At 35.6% G+C, this 18,777-nt stretch overlaps 1 protein-coding gene across 2 annotated transcripts in view; it reads left to right on the top strand.

Annotated features, from left to right (window-relative positions):
* Positions 1-18,777, top strand: part of Kdm3 (Lysine demethylase 3) — a 136,607-nt gene that overhangs the window by 93,380 nt on the left and 24,450 nt on the right. For both annotated transcript variants that reach the window (XM_013317919.1, XM_013317920.1), the window contains one exon: positions 1,587-1,628. In XM_013317919.1, coding sequence (XP_013173373.1) covers positions 1,587-1,628 — 42 coding nt within the window. The remainder of the gene's footprint in view (positions 1-1,586; positions 1,629-18,777) is intronic.

The raw sequence follows: 18,777 nt of genomic DNA on the forward strand, positions 1-18,777 counted from the left end.
ACAATATCTAAATAACTATATCCAAGTGGTGTAGGAGATTAAAAAACAACAAAACCATATATGACAAAGTCCGTAGAACTTCTCAAAGCGTCTCGAAATATTTCACAAGTATTGACAGGTGATTATATTGAAGAGCGGTCAGTCGTGCGAGTTATTATGTGGATGTGTTTCTATTGCATAACTTACAGAACCGGTCCCAATAAAATGTCAGACGAGCCGTACAAGCTATTAATATCCAGCTGTTTCTCAGCTACGCCTACATAGCAATTATGGATGGCAACTTCTTTGAGGTGAATTAATAACATCTTTTCAACCTTCCTAATTTGGTAGAGTTTTTTTTTAATAACAAAAACGTTTAATATTATACTTTAAATTGTAATGTGAAAAATATTTTGCGTAACACGTAACGTAATTAGTTTGAGAATAAATAAGTTCTCGAGTAAGTTTTGTTTGAGGATATTCGTGTGTCATCAGGTTTTGCTAACTATCTACATTGTAACCTACAGTTATTAAATGATGATATGTGAATTATTAGGCAATTACGAAACACATTGCAATTATCTACTGGAATATAAACATGTTCTTGTTACACAAAGTTTTATGGTAAGCATTATATATTTTACATATTTTAATATCGTACTTATCAACTTACAATCTGCGTAGTGTAGAATTATATTTAGTTATTGTAATCATTTTAACATTACGCAGCGGACGCGTGTAATTCATGGTTTAGTGAACCGACAGCTGCTCTTATACCATTGACAACGATGCGGGTGAAGTATTCATAGATATTAAATGATAGCCTCGCAACAGCGCACCTGCCCAGTTTGCTCAATCAATAAAAACTACTGATAGAACTTGAAAAGAAACTTAAGGGATAAAGGATGTATTAAAAAGTCAATAACCACTACGATGCGAAAATGTAATATTGCAATTATTACTTTGTAATGACAAAATAGAGAAACATTAACTAATTATAAAGTTAATTAGATATTTATTCCCTAAGTATCACTCAACATTGATGGTAACTTTTTGACTATAACAAAGTTAAAAAACTTGTAATTACGCTATGTTTGTAAAATCTACTACCCGGAAATTGTTAAATTCAAAGATGAGTTTTCTTAGCACTACAAGTTAACCAATTAATTTAAAAGTGGTTTTATACTCGTACATATTCCTTCAGCCTTTTACTTTAACCAAAACAGGCTAAGAAAACCGATACCCGTTGTTTGACATGCTTATTACCGTCTTAAATATTCAGCGACGATATCTTCTGGCCTTAAACATGATAATCATATAAATAAAACCCTTATATTTGTCTTTAAAACGACACAGTTTTTACAATTTTTGGAATATTTTATAATCTATTAGTTGTCGCCCGCGAAATTAAAAAAAAACTCATTAATCCTATGTGTTCTTCCAGACTGTGTTCTACATCTATGCCTAATTTCAGCGAGATCCCTTGAGTTATACTGGAAATACCGTCTAACAAACATCCATACATCTATAATCCAAACATTCTCATTAATAATATTCGTAAGAAAATGTCTGTTATGTAATAATAAAATTTCCTTATATTGTTCCAGGCACAACCCAGGAGCTCGAGCAAATCGAAATCAACAAAAAAGGTAAAAAGCTTTTTGGTTCCATTGGCCATTCACGTATAAATAATTCAATGGGCATACATTGATCACGTTACATGTTGGAACGATTTTAATACCAAATGATCTGAGTACGGTTGTCGTCATTGTAATGCGACCTCTTTATGTTTGTTACATTTTATATATCACTCTCGGGCTCCCGTCTTATTTCAGAAATTTAACACGACGATTAAATTCCCTGGTATTCCACACAAAGAAATGTAATGATACTGTAAATAATGCTTAATATAATTTACAATACTGAGGTGTCATCTTATCATCAAGTTATTCTCTGTACTTTGTGATTTTCTAATCGTACCTAACGTATCGTAACCTTTGCATCTTTACTATAGTTAAAGAATCTTGAATCTAGTCACTACTACTGTAAGTGGCTACAGTTTCCGCAACCCCAAGTCTAGCGCGTATTTTGCGTGAATGAACCTATAAATATACTGGACTACATAAATAAAAACGTATACAATTAATGTATAAATTGTACATGTTCGTTGATCATTTTCAAACTAATAACACAATATTTTCGGGCGTATTTTATTTATATTTATTTATTTCTAGAGTAGATATATCGTACTTTACGAAAAGCTTAAGGATCTTTAACTCGTTTGAAAATAAAATCAGTATTCTTATCAAGTATTCCTTAATTTAACATTCAAAGTAGTGTTTTTGTGTCTCGAGCGTCATCTGCGTATGTATGCGGCTTGTTTATACATCTCAGTATTCGCGCTTCGAGAAGCATAGGTCACCGAGGACATGAAATACATTTGTTATTATCATTACGTTATCTAAATTTCAATTCGGCATCCGAGTAACGGGGTCACCACGATTTTGATAAATATTTCTACATAATTCTTTATCCTATCGTTTAATATACTTCGCTGAAAAGAATATTTACAAAGAAATAATATTCTTTAAGCCGACGTTATGTATCGACCTGTTTATACTTTTAAATATTAATATTGTTTGTTGCTTTAACAAAATATCTTCTCTATCTTGTCTCAAAAATATTGCAAAGTATTGGGTTTGTTTTGTTTTTACGCGCAAACAACTTAAGCTACCTTTTTTATTATTTCTTCCACGGAACTACTACTTACTGTTTCGGATACGATTAGTTATAATTGCTAAAAAGTGTTTATGTATTGCCAAAACAATTTGTCTATGGTGACTTTAGAATTAATTAGAGAAGACTAGTAATGACTTTATAATTTATATTTTCCGTTTGCTTCATTTAAAATCTAAATTTATTAAATAATCTGTTGACATTACAACTTTATATAACAACATGCAAATTCTGCATCCATTTCGCTAAGTATTTGTATTATAGCACATAAGATTGCTAACGTTGAATAATAAAACAAAATAATAAGAGTCGACGTTACCAAATATCAAGGTGTGTGCGTCAAATCTTGTATATCTTAAAACATAGCTATAATTAAATGAATATTCATGACACGAACCGCTTCGAAACAATTTTATAGCAGCGTCCCAGAACCGGTCTCTTGTTTTTTTTGTCGATGTTGTTGAACTTGTGATCGTGCGTTGAGGCAATTATGGCTGTTATGGACTGCGGCTTACGATACAATGTGTATTTATGGCCACCTGTTTATTAATGCGTTCAAGTGATATGATGAATGCAACGGTCGTTTGAGCACCGCATCCGCTTTATGTGACGTGTAATCGCTCCAAATAGTTTAAATTGGCATCTAAACTGTGCCAACTGGAACTGGGAAGTGTTTAATTTTGTATGTTGCTAATCTTCAGTTTCTATGGCCAAATCTCTTTATAAAACATTAAGACATCGCTCTCGTTATCTTCGACGAAACCTCTATAACAATATGTTTTATGCAAGGATTTTAGTCTCGGAAATCAACGATTAGTGAGTCAAATAGGTAAATTTAAAAATAGAAAAACACAATTCTAAAATTTTAAACGTAATTTTCCAAACTGTTTTATATCTTATTATTATCAAAAATTTAAGGGGCTTTTGCCAATGTTAATCTAGATCTTAATCTCTAGAGATTGATTTTTAAATTTTTAAATAAGGTATTAGAAAACCACAAATACTAAAAGATTTCTACCTCTTTTTGCATATTGACATTGAAGCCCATTATGGCATGTTTATTTCGCTTGCAAAGATTGGCAATACACAAAGGTCGGAGAACAATGCCAGCGCAGCACGCGGGAGGTCAGACGAACAAGTCTGACTAGTCCGTGAGCTCGAGCAAGAAAGTCGCCGGTGAAAGTACGCCGGTGAAGCTAATCCGTTCCACAGATAATATAAAAAATACATTTCATAACACGACTCGTAACAAAACCGGTTCTTTTTTGTTTGCTCTCCTCTTACACGATAATCTTTTTATTATATTCATTATACGAAATGCCTTGTAATAATAATAAACTGTACCGTCACATTTTAAAAAAGCTTACCTGATGTTGCTTTTATAAGTGGCCTTGTTTTTTTTTACTTTGGACACCGGTATAAAGTTTTAATAAATTTGTTACATTCTAAAGGACACTGTTATTTCGGATACCTGCTTGTCATGCTCGCCCCTGAAGCGATTCTTTTATTCATCCCGTAAACGTCTGTCACGGACGAAATTGTTTGCTCTTTACAAATCAAATTGTATAATAATGTTTTATTCTGAATTCGTGAATATTTTGTCACCGAAAAATATTTATGTACTTTATCATTTACAATTTTCTTTTAAATTTTATGACATCGATGTTATAAGTATTCAATACGTTAAGAATACACAGAATTTCATACCCAATAATAAAAAGTTAGTCCTATGTTTCGCAGTACTAATACCAGTTTAAGTTTTTGGTATTTGTTCTGCAATAGCAGTATCCTAGTTCTAGTACTAACTAAGGCTAAAACTAATGATGCAACTAAAACAAAATCATTGTAGGAATCATTTTTGATTTGCCATACATACGTTGTATTCGTGGGTCGCCTCCCCCGAGGAAATAGAGTAACTATTACATCTAAGATAAACAATTTACCAAAATAAAAAATTAAGCCTAACTTAAACCTTTCAGAGTCGCCAATATAATTAACGTTTAATAAGAAACTAAATCCGGTTCTTATTTATGTTTCAATGATTTGCGAAGTGGACAAGCAGCAGGCGGGCAAAGGTAGAGAGGTAGCGGGTAGCGGTAGTACCGTTATAATTGGCAGTCTCCCGCACTCCGCCACCAGCGAGCGGCCTGGCGATTGCCTTTATTGCATTAATGAGCCCGCATATTGAAAGTTCATCGCCCTACAGACGGATCTAATGTTTGCCATTTGTTAACAATCGCCGCGGAGCGTACTCACAGCGCGGCCTCGACGTTGGACCAAATAACTTTCATTCAATTAGTGTTCTACATTTATTGATACGTTTGTATCTATTTTCTGTCCGTGGTTTGGCATATTGCGATAGTAAATCTACCAATATTGCTCGTTCATTTATTACACGAATATTATCTTTGATGGACATTTTTCATACCGTTTTATTGGTTTTTGATTCGAAATCATTAGGGTTTTAACTAAGATAGATTATTACTATTACCACTATAGAAATTATTAAATTTTTCACATCCTGAGTCGTTGTACACCAAATGTATAGGCTCGCAAAGACAGCCATAATTCCTTTGTTCTTTTTTATACTTGTTTAGAAATGATGATGATAGATTTACAATAAGTTGTAATGATAGAAGTACAAAATGCATCTGCAAGCAATGGCCAAACAAAATGAAATACTATTTATTAAACGTAATTGAAGCGATGTCCGCCAGAATTCCTTATCAACTTTATCAATATCTTATCGACTGTCTCGTTATGACAACGCTTTGTATTTGTGCATTTTTATCTGTTTTATATCTGTGATATCTAATCATATCAAAATTATAAGATTTATTAGCGTTCCTTTAGCGTGTCGTATAAATATCGATTACTAAAAGTAATTTTCCGTTTGATAGATAAAGTTATGTTATCGAATTTCACAGAAATGGCGCAGAATTGCATCTTTTTTTATAGATAAGCTGTAATGAAAAATATCTTTGTTTTAATCATAATAGTTTTGTGAGAGTGTTTGTGTAGCTAAAAAGGTAAACTAGAGACATATAACGATATAAAATAAGTTGGCATATATGGTCTGCTATAAACGAAACAATCCAATAAAGTCTGTCCTAATTGGAACGTTTAGACAGAGTAACTTTCATTTTTGAGCGGTTTTTAATCTGCGATCAAATATGGCGGCTTTTTCCAACATGGTGGCATAAGGCGCACACGCGTTTGCAACCGGTTCGCAGGCGTGCAGTTTCGCGTGACTTTCTATAACAACCGCATGCCCTCGCCTGATCGCCTCACACTTAGTAATTGCTCTACCCATAGCCAATTGCCAACACCAGTTATTGTGAACTAAACCATTTCTTTTCATTACATGTTTTCATTTTTATTAAGGCTTCTCCCTGCAATTCACTGACCCTAGGTAAAAAAAATACTTTTAAATAAATTCCCACATTTGTGTTAACTGTATTGTAAACTTGAAACGGTTAAGTAAGTCAAGCTGATTTTTTTCTTATTTAGTTAAAATCGCAAAGCAAAGTCTCATCGGTCGACTCCGCAGAAAGGTTAATTGTTTTCCACTCATTACATTTCTCGCATTGTTCCCCGCTAACTGTAAACTGCCGAGTACAATGAGTAATTGTTGTGTTTCCTCGGAATCAACTCACTAACAAACGTTAATAATTATATTTACGATACCTACACAGTTTGCAAAACATTATAAACCAACAGACCTAATTAATGTGTATGAAGTCAAAAAAACTATGATTGATAGCTTTCATATCAATAGATCTATAAGTGTAATGGCCTGTCGATTGTGGCAGCGCGTGATGTTAGAGCCTCGATTATATATACTCCATCACTTCACAAAGCAATAATGTATTTTCTAATACTAAATTTAAATTCTAAGAAAATGCAGTAAAATCAGTTTAATATCTCAATTTATTAAATGCTACAAAATAAGACATTAATATAATAGAGGTAAACGGGGGAAACCAAATTTTTAACTAGTGACTGTCATAATTTATAATACTTTTGCCTTAATCCGAAAAGCCTTTTTTTGGCACAAGGATTTAAGCCATAAAGCAACAATTAAGAAAGAAACACGCGTATTAACTTTTGTTTTTGTTTTGGTATAATTTCGTAGTGGATGTTGAAAGCATACAATTTAAATGCAAATATTAATATTTTAAATTATCGCGCACCAAATATCGTTACATAATTAATTAAGTATATTCAAGCCAAAAGTGGTTATGGTAAACTTTTAACCGTTAAGTTTGGGGCATTCTGTAAGTACTCTGGGTCCGTTGATTGCTATCAGTAACGATATACGCATTACTTGGAACATGTTATTGTTTTTATTATCTTACTATTTATGAGTATCGACTTGGAGGTATTAGCTGTCAAAATTTGTGGGATAATAACATAAAAATAAGCTTATTTTGTTGACATTGTTCAAAGAAATTTTAGATTAGTAGGTTCGTAAAAGTATCTTGTTATTATTTTCTGAATGTTTGTTAAAATGTTTTCAACATTTCCTCTTTATGTAAATATTTTTTAAGCATTAAAATATGTAAATAATAAAACACAGATGTAACATTTAAATGAATTGTTAAGTTCATGGCTTATTGAAGTATCTTTTGACTGTATGTTAATTGATTGCCTTCTGCTCCATTTCAGTAATCAATGTGAGAGCTATTACGATAACACTACAATGAGTCAAACGCTTGCAATTGAAACAATAGAACAAAGTAGGTATGATGCATTGTGTGAGCATGCGCCTGTATGATGATTGTATGATAATGCAGACTCGTGATTCGAATTGTATTATACGAGCGATGAGAAAAACATCTTGCATGTTTAAACACGTAACCAGTGAAAACAAAGCTATTGATATTATTTAAAATATAAGTTACATAGTACATCTAGGCAATAATTTATTTCAAACAAGGATATAAATATATATTTTACTAATATTATAATTGCGAATGTTTTTTAGAAGGTATCTCCAGAATGGCTGCATGGATCTCTATGAAATTTGACATAAATGTAGAACATAGTCCGGAAGAATACATGGGTAGAGTCGCGGGCGACAGCTATTACAAGAAAAGTGATAAATTCTTGTAAGCTATAGATTAATTATCATCTTAACTATTTTAATCGACTCATAAAAAGAAGGTGGTTCTGAATTCTTTGGTATTTTTTTAAAGATTATATCTTAACAGTTAACAGTTTACGCATCGTTTATTATATACATGTTATGTAAATTACTATATATTAAACAAAGGTATGCATTATAATTTTTAATTTACATTATGTGATATTCATTGTGGAAAATATTAATATTTTTAACTGTGGCGCAAAAAAGAGATAAAAGAAACTTAATTGTTATTGTAATTATGTAGTCTGGTTATCTGGCCAGTTAAGGATTTTATTATTGATTTATTAATGGAAAACTTTCGAGAATCACACAATTATAAACAAGAAAATATATTTGTTAAAATAAATTGGTAAAATGTTACAATTCCAAATGTTATACCGTTACTGTGATTTAATTTAAAATACGCATGTAATAACAGAATGTTTCTACGTGAGGCGGAACGAGCACCACAAAAATGCTTATTACGTAAAAACCCAACGAAGTGGCGAATGTTACAAAATAATTTATTATTGACGATGTATTTCCGGTCAAACAGATTTGAAGTTCGAGACAAAAATACAACAAAAGGTGATGGATGATTGACGCGTCTTTTCTCGATATCGAATCGCTCCAAGATTTCGTTTGATACGTTAGATTAAGAGAAAGCAAGTTAAGGCTTCTGATAGTAATTCGTTTACAAACAATCTTTCGTGTTACTTATCGCAATTCATTCGCTAAAAAGTAATTAGTTCTTTAGAGGAAATAAAAAACAGATAATATTTTAAAATGTTTATTTTATTTTTATTTTAAACGATATTTATATAAGCTGGTCATTATGTTTCAACGCCATATTGAGTTGATTCGATAAAATCGAATCGAATGTTACTAAGATGGCGGTCGCAGCGCGACGCGACGCGTCACGATCACGAGCAGCGCTCGCTCGGTGCGCGACTACTTTCTCCTAACGGGACTTGTGGTCCCCGCCCCCGCAACGGCTCGCCACCCCGCGTACATCAGCCATCGTGCCCGCGCACACCTATCTGACGGAATCACCACGATAACAAGATTATACCACGGTGAAGTAATATTACTACTTCCGTTAGTTCAACATCATTTATTTCTCTACTATTTAGATGTATTTTTGGCTGATGTCATCACATGATCGTATATTATGTTATCGATAACGTTAAATTTAAAAGGCGTCGTTTTAATTGTTGTTAACATTCCTTCATATTTATTCTGTGTGCGGTCCTTGTTGATTCTATTTTGCTTGTTAAAACGTAAAATCAAAATCTCTACATTATCAATTTATTTTAAACTGTAATGATTCTCCTATCATAAATTATTTCCAATTTATCGACATGAATGTTGGAGTAATTTATAATGAAAAGCCTTAGTACTCGAATGTTCATCGTTTACACGAGTTTGATCAATTTTATTCATTAGACGTTATTTAAAAGTCTGTTGAAATTCTCGTTCAACTAATAAGGTAAAATTAAAAGCAACTTTCATTAAATTTATATTAGGCGTTTATTAAATAAGGCTCGATTAAATGATCAAGCAATAACTTGTCATTGCCAACTGTATACGATGGTTATGAACGTCACTTTACCCTCGCTTTTCAGCGTAGAAAGTGTCTGGCTGCGGTCCAAAATCTCACGAATCTTCCGAGAACTGCATCGGTGCGAGCCAGCCAGCCAACTTAATTATGTGGCTCGGCAATTTAACTATTGCTAAATCCCGCTCATGACTAAGAACCGGTTACGTGCATCAACATGCTCGCAGATAAACATGTTAATTATGGATTTATTAAATCGATCGCTTTCTGAATCGCCACATCTCTCGGTGCACCAGTGTATTGATTTCCTTTCATCATAAAAAAGGCATTGTACATTTGAAAGGCCGAGAGCACAAAGCGTAAAGGCAACAAAAAGCTACCGCACAAAAACGTCGGGCACGGGGCCGGAGCGGCGGCGCGGCGCGCCGGTTGCGCGCACGACTTGCATTATTCCGACGTTTGAAACGAAACGCATATGCGCAGCAGATGTTTAGGGTACCTTTCCGAATGTATTATTACGGCTTAACCACCCTCACCCCGCCATTGCCACCCCGCTGCGCAGTCACTGACCTCTTTTTGCTGATACACAAGTCAGTGTGACTTTGTTTTTGACCTGTTTCATTCGTCCCCTCCCTTCGTTCATTTTATATTGGTTTTCTTTAATCGACTACATTGAAGCTTGCTGCTAATGACAATTTAAGAAGTCTCCTTGTATTAAAAATTTTGAAACGAACTTTAGAGAAATTATGTTTTATTGAGTAAGCATCAATTCTATTAATATATCTCAGCGTGAGTGAACACGTGTTTGATGATACAGCAGGTCCATGTATGATTGATGGCACGACCCAAGTGACACTAGTTCACAGATTGCATAAAGTAAAACATATGCTTTCATTTTTTGTTTCTTTGATCCTAATCTAGTTTAAAATAGTCGAATTGTTGAACTGATATTTTATACAGAATACTTACAATTTCATGTTCAGTTCGAATAAGAAAAATAATTTAATATGAATTCTAAAAAGCTGAAGCCGCAAGTTCAATGCTCGGAAATCATTTAGCGAAGCGTTTGAGTGCGGACGCAATAAACACAAAATAAGCACTCCTCGTCTCCTCGCTCGCCTCGAGCGAAAATGTCGAAATATTTACGACAGTCTTTTTATTCTGTTTTAATTCTATATTTAGATTCTAATAAGTACCACAATCAAATCAATGAATCATGGTCTTTAACCGTTGTTGTTACACCTTATTTTCGTTTACTTCGACCAAACGATATTTTTCTTTTGTACGTGAGGTTGTTATTCTTCGACAATATACTTTGAGTTTGCAGAAGCCATAAACTAGTAATGTTATGGGGCTTAGATTTTTTGCCATTTTGATTTATTGTTTTATTCTTTGTTTAACGTTAGTATCTTTTTGAAGCAATGTTTAAACTTAATGTTTGTTGTATATGTTCCATTACATATATATCTTGTCTTAACTTAAGCTGATTTTAATTGGATTAATAGTATACGAAGAAGTCGTTCAACGGAGTACAGACTATGTTGGGAATGTTACGAGCAGTCGGGTCCATTCCAAGGGCCCATTAAGAGCGGTCCGGTTGAACGTTTCAAAGGGTCGCGGCGCAGGTATCTTTACAACTCGTAGTCGTGTTTTTGCTTTCTCATTCCCGCATAAGATACAGTTGAATTTATTCCTCGATTCATTTCACACGAATAAATGTCTTTCTAATGTCTCTTCGGGTTGTCTCCAGCCTCCTGCCTCCCATGTGTCATTTAATCGTACGGACCTTAGCTATGTAACCAGGGAACCGGTTCTCCGATACAACTCCTGTCTCGCTCGATTTCTTCTTCCGCTACATGGAACACGATTGCAATGTCAATTCATCAATTATTTATACCTCGTTGACTGTTAAAAAGGATTTTTCTCCTTATGATGGAGCTATAAAATTATTGCGTGAATAGTATATTGCAAATAAGTACGTTCAAATTAACTTAGTTGGTTAGTTAAACATAAATTATTTTACACTTAGTTTCAGAATTTCAGATCACAGATGCATAGTTACGAATATGTTATGGTAACTAAACATTCGATTCATTGGACTGAACGACGACTTTAAAGACACGTAATTTAAATTTTATCGTGATAATATCTAATCCAGAAAAATCTTACTGTGATGGTAGGTATAGAGTACAGGAAAGAGTAAATTAGAACAGAATAAACACGACAAATCATGTAGACTCGAGGTAGTCTATCGCGTTTGTGTATACTGATCGAATATAATAATTAATTGAGGTAGGTATTAATACGCGAAAGCACACTGTTGAAGGCTCTTTGGGCGCTGTGTTTACAAAAGCCGGCGGAATTGAATCGAGTGCGCGATAGTATTTGTAAACAGGGCAACGGCGGCGCACCGGGAGAGGCGTGCCGGCTCCAGAAATAATTCACATAGGAATTGAAGCCGCGCCAACTGGTGTGCGTAGACTGCGACTCGTGCGCCCCTCGTAAACTTTTCACTATACGACTTCTCATTTTATATTCGTTCATGTCTTTTATGTTCACTTAATTTATATCTGTCCCGCGCGCCTCGGAGGTGACGCGGTCAACGCAATCGTCTCGCAAATAAATATACTCCGTCGCTTTTGTTGATAATTTACATACGACGCATATTAAATTTTAATGAGTGATGCGTGCGTGTTTGGACGAGCAAAAGCATTCTTTTTTTCTGTAATTCACTCGCATATGTTTGTGTACCGACAGTCGACCAGATTCACAGTCATAACAATCCGTATATACCGGCTGTAGAGATACAAAGAGACGAGCGAACCTGTTCGCTATTTTCGATCCAAGGTATTTTATTATTGGCGTTCTCGACGTGCATGCATTATGTACGATTGACGCTTGCACTCGTGTTCAATATGCAACGTCTGTGTTGTATTAACCTTGTCGGTATCGCGCCGCCTCCACTATCAACAATATCATAGCTGATTGATTGCACAACAATATTTGTGCAATTGCTGGATCATTATGCGATACATTGTTTGCAGTTTTATTCATCTAACATAGTAAGGTTAACAATATCAATTTTAGGAAAGTATAATATGTTTTTTCCGTATTATGTAAATTGATAGATAAACGATTTTAATAAGTTTGTTTTCATAATTTTTTTATGATACGAAACGAAGCTTTATTAAATAATAACATCCTTCGAGTTTGTCTTTCGGTCATCTCACTCACCTTCATTCGCCCTTCAAATCTCAAGAGCTTTGTTGTTGGTTATTTAAATTTCGAGTGAACGTTCGGAGTTTCGAATCCGGTATATAAATTACACGGAGACTTTTATTTTAATATGATTGCAATACATTGATGTAAACAGTTTTATAGTGCTTTATTTACAGTATGTCGTTACCTGAATCGTTAATGATAATTAGCAAATATTACCTGGGAAGCGATTCTGAAAGTTGAATTCTCGTGGTTTGGTTTGTTATGATTTTAAAAGTAGCGTGTGTGGGCGACGAGTATTTATTGTTAGCGTTAAAACCGGCCGTGTAATGTATGCGGATGTAGTGTTGACTGTGGTGCGGCGGCAGCGGCCCGTACGCTCGACGCCTCCCGGATGACCTATTTTAATCCACCGAATATGAGATTCGCTGCATCGGCTCAGATGCTCGCTTGTCGGCGAATAAATCGCCCAATGATACACAGTTAAAACATCGCACTCTAACATCGCAATCGCCGCTTCATAATGTTTATTTTTAACGATTCGTATCCGTCAGTCGTAATACGATACGCGTTCGAAAACATACAGCGCGTTGCAAGATCGTTCCAACACGGCTTTACTCTTTCTCTCTTTTGATAGTGTTCTTTCATCATCAAACAAAAAAAATAAAGTATGTTGTACTACAATTGCATACTGCGTCGTTTCTCGGAGTTTTTACGTTTTATAAACAGACGCGTTGAAAATTAATTGAAAATCGATGCATTGTTTGTGTTCGATGTCGCACAACCGGTTTCTCGTCTGGTCACGCGCCCTCACTTCGAGGAATGAGCAGTTGTTTCCATCGGCATTCTTCGCACGCTCGCCATCGTTTCTCCATGGCGCCACTAAGAACCCCTCAATTATGGACCCGAGAATTTATCTTTATTTTTCTAGAATACATCATCTGTTACTATTACTTACAGTCCTTCTGTAAATACTCTTGTTCTAATATTCCAAGAGCTGTTTTTTAATCAACCTAAAAGAAGTTTGGGATATAAGTACGTTCAACGCGGCTATCTGTGCGTTTCTAAATCCAATAATACTCAGATACGTAGACAGGCGAACAACGAGTTAAACGAACCTCGCAGACATTAATCAACGTTGTCGGTAACCGTAGACGTCTCCGGGGGATTAGCCGGCGAGATATTCTATTCTCCGTTCGTAATTAATAGCTTTTGGCAAGTGAGCGCTAGCGGCCAGCACAAATAGTTATCGCGATGGCGCGCTGCACTTGCGTAATGAGATAATTAATGCGAACGCCGCAAAAACAATACGGACGTGCGGAGGAAACGTGGCGTGTAACAGTAGTCTTGTGAACACGTTTGACGGCCGGCCCACGCTCTGAGAAACGGGCCAACGGCCGCCGACTAGCTGTATCAACGTTTCTTACAGCATGAATAGACAACATCGACGTGGGCTTCGTTCACCTCCAACATCTTTAACTGCAAATTATTTTGGCACAACAGATTAAGTAACAAATGTGACCAGGACACGGGCGGCGCGAGTCAAGAACCTCGTCTGTTTAATTGAGCATGAATTATGAACGCCTACCGCTCGAGGTAACGACTTCTGCCATTTGATTCATTAACCAGAGCTCTTCGACTCTGATTATATATTTGTCATTTATCAAATATTTATTCAAAATATTATCGTTCGTGAAGTATTTGATTTGCGATCTCTTATTTGTGAATTCTATATACTGTGGTCATTGGCTAGATAAAATTACTATTTAACGACTTATACAATACAAAAGATTAAAGAAGCAAACAAGTTAACAATATTCCGTATAATTAACGATCTGTCGCAATACTTTCGTTTAGGATGCGGTTCTGAGGCGGAGATCGCGCTCCAATTAGCCGGATGCGTGTTAATTAAAGCAACCGGACCGGTCTTGTGAGCGGACAGTGCGGGTAACTGCGACTCGGTTAAAAACCGCTAATGCTATGTATAAAGGGTATCAGGACCGGTTACGTGCCTTAAACGTCCAGTCCAGTTTCTGTCGAATTAATTCTGTCTGATTAAAATTTAGTACTTACTACGAACGTTCTCACGTTTCTAAAACCCGGAGTTGGCGTGTTCGAATTCAATTTACGATTGGCTCTCGCATTCAAAAATGTTATTTACAGTTGCTTTTATTACGATCGTGTCCTTTTCTGTCAGCTAACAACATTCCTATATAGCATTAGTGTTAATAAAAATGGAACAGTAAAATTATCTGATTTATATTAATACACGTCATACATAATCTACAGGTTTCTAATATAAGAATTATTAATTTGCATTAAAGTAACAGTTTCAAGTTATTCGAAAGTCCGTATTGTATTGCGGTTTCTCCGCAAACAATTAAATCTATACACTTACTATTTATTTACAATAAACATTCCTGTTATAAACGTAAACTCGAAATATTATTATGTTAATTCCTCAAATTATTTTCCGTATTTTGTTTATCATAGTCAGATCCAGGTCATTGGAAGTAATTAAACTGTACATTTGTTTTCCTCGATAAAGTTCTTGTAAACATAAAAGAGGTAAATTGAAATAAACGTAATTAGTGATAATATTCAAGTTCCTATAAAAACAAACCACTAACGAACCCACTGACACCAAAGCCAAGAAAGTTTCACCAAAATCGGAGCCTCGAGTGTAGATTAGTTCAGACGTGGGCCGAGAAAGTGAAGGCGTAACAGCGGCCGTTGAATACGAAGCCGTTGCCGGGTCCCGTTGTTGCGCAACAAGAGGTGCGGACGACCAGCGAGCATCATGCCCGTCACGCGCCGTGAATAAAAACACACGCCAAATATGACCGGTCCCTCGAGCCGGAGTAATTCACCTAATATAAAGTACCCACCTAGCGATCAGTCGCGGGTCTCGATCGATTGGTTGCAACACATACGTTCAGGCGTACATTCGAGCAACGAACGGAGCCATCGGGACGTGAAAACGAAACTATCACGCTCGTAAATCTCGCTACTGTAAATGCCGAGGCGCACCGATGCCGGGCTGCGACCGCCGCCCTACATAAGCCTTGCCGATTTTCGCCCGATAGCGCCTTCTTTGCCGACCATTTTAATTGCATGCAACCGTAAGCCGTACCGCAGAACGCAACCAGTTCATTAACGATACTATTATTGAAATGCTTTATTCATCACCACATTATGGTACATGTAAGAAATAAATAATGTTACTAAATTGCGTATAATAATTAGTATTGCAAATATCGTTCATTACTCCTAATGTTACACCTAGATAGTCGAATTGTCTTTGAACTATTTTCTTTGTTTGGTAAACTCACGATCGCCCTGGACAATGCACAATACACTGAATTTTATCGAACCGTTGAAGAATTTTAAGCATAAAGCTTTTGAGCGAGGTGATAAACTTACATAGGTTTGCTCGGCATTAGTATATACCCTTGATTATGTAACTGACACAATATGAAAACGTCGCTATAGATTGTGTACATGTGTAGGTTGGCTACATACTAAAAGTTAAAAATAATCGTTATCAAATATTGTGTGACAATGGTTTGTTTTGACCTTGATTCACTGTATTGTTTTGCTCGTCCGGTAGAATACAAATAGAATTCCGCCGATGGCCATTACTATTTGTAATATAACACAAGATATTGTGTTACGTATAATAAGATGGTGATAAGGTCTTGTTACACTAAACAAACACTAGGCTCGAACGGCCCATGTGTTTACTATCTCAGACCACCCTGTATTGTCATTTAAAACGTTACATAAGTTTATTCGTATATACCTCGTTTCCTTTGTTATTTTTGTCTAATTAACTATTCCATTGCCACAGTGGTTTAGTTGTAATCGGAACTTGATAGGCTATATAGGTCGTCGTGCGATAAGGACACAACCAATGAACCGCGGATTCGAAATCCGGCCTCGAAAAGGAAGCCGATACATTTAATTTATCTTAGATTTCTAACAAAATTGTTTCATGGATATGTTGGGTTTGATGTTTTTTCGAACAAGAGGCTTTACTTTTTGGTTACCAATAAATGAACAAAATTTTTATCATACTTTACGTGCAAATGTTTTTAATTATATTTCATTGACAAAGCAAACGTCATATTGTCCGATAAACAGAGAATAATAATTCCAACTCACCCTCATCGTCTACCCTCCTATCTTACATCAATGTTTTTTTTCTTTTATTCGTGAATAAAACGAGTGGGGTGAAGCGAGAGGGTCGTTGAGGATTCTTTGCGGTCCTTCGTGCTATAAGAGAAGGGTTGGCGTGGCCTTTCTACCTACGCTCGACCGTGCAAAATATTTCACCTGCCACATGGTGTAGACGAAAATAACTTCTATGGTTTATTCATTGGGGTCAATATAGCATGAACTTTGAACCTTATTTAACGTTCTACTGCTACAAACCTAAGTGCCTAACGTTTTAAATATCGTTTTATTATTCATCGTTTTAATTGAAATTTTAACAAAAGTTTCGTCTAGTCAGCGCCATTGTTATTCAAGTTGCATTTTATTTAGTACAACGACACACGAATCAGCGTATTTTAATGTATTGTGAGCAACAATTAATGTTTTTGCGTAATCTACAGCATAATTTTATGACCAACGCGAACTGTTTGTATATCGCGCAAAGTGTCATCGCGCGAGCGTAATTCGAGCTACCGAAGTAACTTATTGTGAAATTTGTCGCTTACAAAAACCGCGACGCTGAATGGACGATAAATATCCGAAGGCAAAAGCGAACAGTACTTTGTATGAATGAAATCAGCTGCTCGGTGGCTGGCGGGGCCTTGTGGGAATAAATAAAATAAGGGATGCAAGGACGACAGGGGTCGTTTGGTTTCTATAGCGATAAGAACGAGCACAGGATTTTGAAATGAATCATAGATTATCATATAATAATAACTTTTTTTTTTATTCAATTGCACACCTTAACAATGCTTTGAATGAAAAATCAGTCTATTTTTCTTGTAAATGAGACCTAAAATGTTGAAGTAAATGGCAATACCTATTTAGTATTTTTACTGCGTTGTTTTAATTTAATCTTTATAATTAGATATTGTTTATCCAACACGGACATGTTAATATTTATCGCACCTCATAACAATTATTAATTGAACATGACACATAATAGTGTAATTGTAATGAACACGTTTTCATAATTTCCTTAAAAAATATTCAACTTTATAATACATTTATACCGAAAATAATGAAATACCGTTCATTAAGTATTTATTGAGGCAAAAGTTTTAAATAACTAGTTAATTTTAATAAATAATATATTTTGTCAAATTGCACCCTGGGGCCGTTTTAGCCAATGTCGAGAATGTTGACGTTGTAGATAAAAATAAATAATCAAAGTTCTGCCCCAGGGTTTGTGTAGATTCATTGAACGTAAACAGGTTCGCAACGTTTTGGGAGAGTTTCTTCCCAACCCCGACCCCTAAGGGAGTTCCCCCGCTACGTCGCCTAATTGTGACATTTTCCTTTTGTGTCCCCCATCCCTTCCTTCTGTTCGCAGTTTAATAATCTTTCAAAGAAACGAATTTCGAAAATTAAACTGTCTTCACGCTACTCCAGTTTACATAAGAGCCGCCATGTTTTGTTATCCCATCGATCACTGAACTGGTAAGATTAAATCTGAGTAAATTTTAAACGTACTTATTAGATTGTTGCAAAGTGAAGTTCATAATAAATACGACACACATTTCTATAGAAGGTAAGAAGAAATCATCAAAAACAGTCAGTAATTATTCTTTTAATGGAAAAGTTTTTGTAGTTTTATTGCTATTGAAAGTTAGCGGTATATTTCAAAGTTCTATACAGTACAGTGTTGTGTAGAGGTGAGATAGGCAGATTGGCAGCAACATAACGTGTCGAAACATCGCTTGGCTAGCATCCAAATTGCCGACTGATAGCTCGCCTGCATTTTCTAAGGAAAACCCTTGATAACCTGCAGTTAGGCGTTAATGGAGGAGGGCTTAATGCGGCTGTTTTGAATAAGCCCGGGGGAGGGGTCTCCCTCTCGGCCCGGCATTTTATGTGTCAGGGGAGATTCGGGTGTCCGCTCGCAGTGATATACGGTCGCGTCTCGCCGACACAACGCCATTACGTTTTGTTTGATATTGAT

This window comes from Papilio xuthus, unplaced genomic scaffold (assembly GCF_000836235.2).
Source record: "Papilio xuthus unplaced genomic scaffold, Pxut_1.1 DF826933.1, whole genome shotgun sequence".
NCBI classification, from domain to species: Eukaryota; Metazoa; Arthropoda; class Insecta; order Lepidoptera; family Papilionidae; genus Papilio; species Papilio xuthus.